Source organism: Marmota marmota, unplaced genomic scaffold (genome assembly GCF_001458135.2).
Source record: "Marmota marmota marmota unplaced genomic scaffold, marMar, whole genome shotgun sequence".
Classification (NCBI taxonomy): Eukaryota; Metazoa; Chordata; class Mammalia; order Rodentia; family Sciuridae; genus Marmota; species Marmota marmota.
Genome location: NW_026000082.1, coordinates 34,796,164 through 34,801,157, shown reverse-complemented (window position 1 = coordinate 34,801,157; position 4,994 = coordinate 34,796,164). Strand labels below are relative to the sequence as shown.

At 52.6% G+C, this 4,994-nt stretch overlaps 1 protein-coding gene across 1 annotated transcript in view; it reads right to left on the bottom strand.

The window, feature by feature from the left end:
• Nucleotides 1-684: 684 nt before the first annotated feature.
• Tent5b (terminal nucleotidyltransferase 5B) overlaps nt 685-4,994 on the bottom strand; it is a gene marked incomplete at its 5' end in the record, with an annotated part of 6,424 nt that continues 2,114 nt past the window's right edge. Inside the window, one exon of the mRNA XM_015484768.2 lies at nt 685-2,557. Within this exon, the coding sequence (XP_015340254.1) occupies nt 1,538-2,557 (1,020 nt within the window). The remainder of the gene's footprint in view (nt 2,558-4,994) is intronic.

The following is a 4,994-nucleotide window of genomic DNA, read 5'->3' as shown; positions in this document are numbered from 1 at the left end:
TTTTCCCCACCCTGGCTGGAACCATCAAAGTCACCACTTCAGAGGCCCCTAATGAGGCTAAATATATTAAGGGCTTTGCAATCCCTGGATCAAAGAGACCAGGTAAACAGTGGGCAGCGTCCAGGGGTGAGTGGCTGATGCCCTGAGGGAACAGCTCCCCCAGACAACCTGGCTTGGCCCCAGCTGGGTTCAGAAAGGAAAGACCCTGTCCCTCCCAGGGGACCTGCTATTCAGAGCACTTGTAGGTGGAAAGGAAGGAGGAGGATTGAAGGAGACTCTCCTAGATGGGGGACCCTATCTGGACTCTAGGGGACACAAGAAGTCCCCCCAGTCTCAGCTGCCATTACTGGAGGGTCCTTCACTCCAGATTCACCCAGTGAGTTCCCCACCTGCTCTGGGCAGAGCTGGAATTAAGCAGCCCTGGGTATTGCAGTATGAGGCAAGGTCTGGGCCTCCTAGGACCCTAGGTAGGAAACCTGGGCAATTGAAACATTTCATCTTTAATGAGAGAATCCTAGACTCAACAAGCTGCAGGTGCAGGACACTGGAAGACACAAGCTGTTAGGCTGGGGCTGGTGCAGAGGGAAGGCGGGGCCACCCTGCAGCCTTGTCCAGACCTCAGACCCCACCTCCTCTCCCAAGATAGAAGCCAGACTCAGACTGGGAGGATCCTTCTCCCAAGGCTCAGTGTAGACAATTTTTATTGGTAGGTGGTAACAGTGCAAAATAGCAACGAACCCAGAGGAGTGGAAAAGGAGGTGAGGGTAGGGCTCCCCTGCGTGTCAGAGTCCTCTAGCCAAGCCAGTGGGGTGGGACAACTCAAATTGCCAGTGAAACTTTTGGCCCAGCACCTTCCAAAGGACAAGCTCCCAGGCAAGCAGGGCTTCTCACCATACAAGGGAAAGAAGGACACACTGGGAGGGTCGGACTACATCTCCTAGCTGTACACCTCGGGCCCACTGCATACTCCCCGCCCCTCAAGAGGAAGGCTTCACAGCTTGGGGTATGGGTTTCAGGAGATTGGGTCAAACCCTCCCTCCCCAAACCCAGGTATTTGCCTTATGCCTCAGTTTCCCTCCCCCAAGTGATTAGCCAGGCTGGGCCACCAGACTCAGTGGTTCAGCCTGACCCAAAGTGAGACACCCTCATCACATACCAGTCTCTGGGCTGGCTGACCCTAGTCAAAAAGATTCTTTCTAGGCCATGGAAATAAACCCAGGGTGCTGAACATTGAGGCTACCTCCTAAACTTGCTTTGTCTCCTAAAGGCAATGGACCCTCAAAACAAGTAGCCCCACAATCATGCTGATCCAAAAATGCGGTGCAGTAACCAAAGGGTCCTCCTGCCAAGAATCTGCTTGGCCTGAAGCCCACAGAGGCCTCCTTCAGTGAAGTCTGCCATGTTCCACCGAAGGCCCAACCCTGCAGGAGTGCTGGGCTGGCTGGCACAGCCTGCTTGTCTCTCGCCATTTCCTCACATATTCCTGGTGACCCCACCCCAGCCCATGAGGCCCAGTCCCTTCTGGCCAGGGTCATAGTCAGTTACAAGGCAGCCAGGTGGGATAGGCGTGGGCCCGAGCCAGTAGGGGCTGCACAGGGGTCACATAGTAGTTGACGGTGGCTGGCATAATTCCATCATGGCCTGGAGGGCGCCAGGCCAGAGCAGCAGCGGCAGCTGGGCCCTGCTCAGCCAGGGCCTGGAGTGCCAGTGTGGCAATGAGGTCCAGTGTCTGGCGGCGCTCATGGTTCATGAGGCACACGGTGCTCTCGTTGACCACCCGGTGCAGTGTCACTAAGCAGGCATAGCGGCGGGCTGCATCGGCCCCGCCGAAGTGAGCTTCCAGGTAGCGTTCCAGCGTGCGCTGCTGCTCCACCAGGTCGGGAAAGTCGATGAAGAAGCGGGAGCACATGTACCGTTGTAGGGCACGCACATCAGTGCTGGGCTGTGGCCGGAAACCCCGCACCAGGAGGTGACAGTACTTGAGGAGGCCACCGCCACGGATCTCCTCAGGGCTGCGTGTGGCGATGACGCGGTGCCGCAGGTGCTCCAGGGCCTCTGCAAAGTCCCCATACAGACTTTCACCTGTCACAGTTGGATGGAAGGCCTCAGACATGGGGGTGGATGAGCACTGGCCAAAGAGCAGGAGGGAGTCTAGGATTATCTGGAAGGAGTCGACGCTGAACTCGAACTGTCGCCTCACAGAGTCCACGAACTTGAGCTCTACATTCTTGCCACTCTTGTTGGACAGCGAGATGAGGCTCCAACGGTCTGTGTCTGTGCACACCTTCACCAGCTTCTGCACGTACGCTTCCTTGAGTGTGAGTGGTGTAATCTTAGCCCGGCTCACGCCGGCTGGCAGGAAGTCCAACAGGCAGGCCAGCACCACTGCCTTGGTCAGCTGGAAGGATGCCTCACTACGCAGGTCCACCCTGAACACCAGGTCCAGGTCCTTGTAGCCCAGGCCACTTTCAGGGTGCAGCACGTGGCTAGCGGCTGAGCCGTGCAGTCGCACACTGTGCACGCGGAGTCCTTGCTCCTCCAGGCTGCTTCGGACCACCTGCAGAGGGAGAGAAGGGCAGTAAAGAGCAGTGTCAGGAGCCTGGCCTCCCAACGTCTGCAAGCAGGACTTCGAGGTAATCATTACAGTATCATCATCTACTGTTGACCATGTACCAGCTGCTGTGCCTTTGGAAAGTCAAACCCTTTCTGAAAGCCTCGATTTGCCAAATCTGGAGAATGATCCATTTGAAGGTATGACTCAGAAGAGCAAGTAAGAGCAAACACAAGCACAGAATTTACTAAGCACCAGGACCTGATCGAAGCACTTTCTATGTTAAGATATAAATTTGCTTAATTCTCACAATAACCCAATGAGGTAGGTACTATTATTTCCACTTTGCAGATGGGGAAATAGAAGCACAGAGAGACCAGGTTTTACCTAAAGTCACATAATTGGTGAAAGAAAAGCTAGGAATTAAATTTAGACAGAGCCTTGTGTGGTGGTGCATGCCTGTGATCGCAGCTGCTAGGGAGCCCGAGGCAGGAGGACTGTAAGTTTAAGGTCAGTCTCAGAAATTTAGCAAGACCCTGAATCAAAATGTAAAGGACCGGGGATGTAACTCAGGTAGGTAGTTAAGATGGGGACTTTCCTATTTTTTTAGTATTGGGGATTGAACCCAGGGGAGCTCTACCACTATTGAAAACTGCAAATAAAATCCTTAGCATTGTTCTAGGCACTGTGTTAACTGCTCAAATGTTGTGGGAATATAGTTAGCAGTTCACATGCATTACCACATTAAGCCTCATGATAATCTTATGTTTAGCATTACTATTTCAATCCACAGATGGGACTTGTGGACAGAGAGGGTAAGAAACATGTCCAAGGTCACAGAGGAGACAGGCTGAGACTAGAACCCAGACTGGTTGGATTGCCAAGTCATGCATGTTCTTTTGACTCATTTCATCCTTATAAGGACCCAATGAGGCAAACACTATATTCATTTTGCAGATGAGGAAACTGAGGCCTATGATGGTGAAACACCTAAGGCTCAAAGGAGAAGCCATTCAGAAATAGCAGGGCTGGAAGGCCAGACCTTTTCACTGTTGAGAAAGGGGAGGGGTAAAGCCTCCAGAAGCCTCCCACGCCAACTGGGAAGAGATGGAGGACCCATCTGAGAGTCCCAGGGTTGACTGTACAGGAACAGCACAAGCAAACCTCTAAGTCTGCTTGAACCTGGTCCTTTAGCTCAGGGCATCTCCCCAGTTCAAGGCAACAGGTGGGGAAAAGAAGCTGGGGTCAGGGCTGGGATTGTGGCTCAGCGGTAGAGCGCTTGCCTAGCACGGGAGGGATCCGGGTTCGATCCTCAGCACCACATAAAAATAAAGGTATTGTGTTGTGTCCATCTACACCTAAAAAAATAAATATTAAAAAAAAAAAAAGCTGGGGTCAGACCGTAGGTGTTCTCAGCACCCAAAGTACTTCACACACTGTCCTGAAAGTGACCGGGCAGCATTCCTGCTCTGAGTGACTCTGCAACCCCACCTTGCTGCCAAGTCAGCGCCCAGCTCTGGGTGGTTGTTCGCCTGCCTCCCAGGGAATTACTGCAAAGAATGCGCCTAAGTGCTGAGGAGGCAAGCCGTGGTGGGGCAATCTGAGGCGGGCGGCTCCCTCCAAGAAGGCTTCCGGGAGTTGTCATGGCAATGGAGCGTAAGTAACTGGCCATCAGAAGCATGCAGGACCAGGGGTAGGGTGGAGGAGAGGAGTACAGTGGTTAGGTACTCAGGGAGGGCCAGGCATTGCACTTGACTAAAATCTATGGGGAGCTAGGATGTGGCTCAGTAGTGGCTCATTCTTAGTTTTTGCAAGGCCCTGGGTTCAATCCCCAACATAGGGGAGATGAAACCAAACCAAATAACCATGGGGAACAGATCTTTATCGTCTTTGTGTTATAGACAGGAGCAAAGTCACCTGCTCTCCATCACATGGAGGTGCCTTCAAGCCCAGGTATGACTAGCTCCAAAGACTGTCCTTTATTTCGGGGGGCGGGGGATACCTGGGATTGAACTCAGGAGTACTCAACCAATGAGCCGCATCCCCAGTCCTATTTTGTATTTTATTTAGAGACAGGGTCTCACTGAGTTGCTTAGCACCTTGCTTTTTGCTGAAGCTGGCTTTGAACTCATGATCCTCCTACCTCAGACTCTGATTACAAGTGTGCACCACTGAGCACCCTCATCCTCTTAAAAAAAAAAAAAAAAACTTTTGGTGCTAGAATGGAACACCCAGGGCTTCTTCATGACTAAGCATTTGTTCTGCTACTGAGCTACATCCTCAGCCCAGCCTATCCTCTTCCTCCAGTCCCAGGATTCAGAAGGAGCACAGACTAATTAATCTTCCTTCCCTTTAAACCAACCTGCAAGAAAAGGCAAGGCAGCTGTTAGTGATGCCACCATACAGCCCCTCCCTTCTGCCCCCCTACCACCACTGGGCCCTG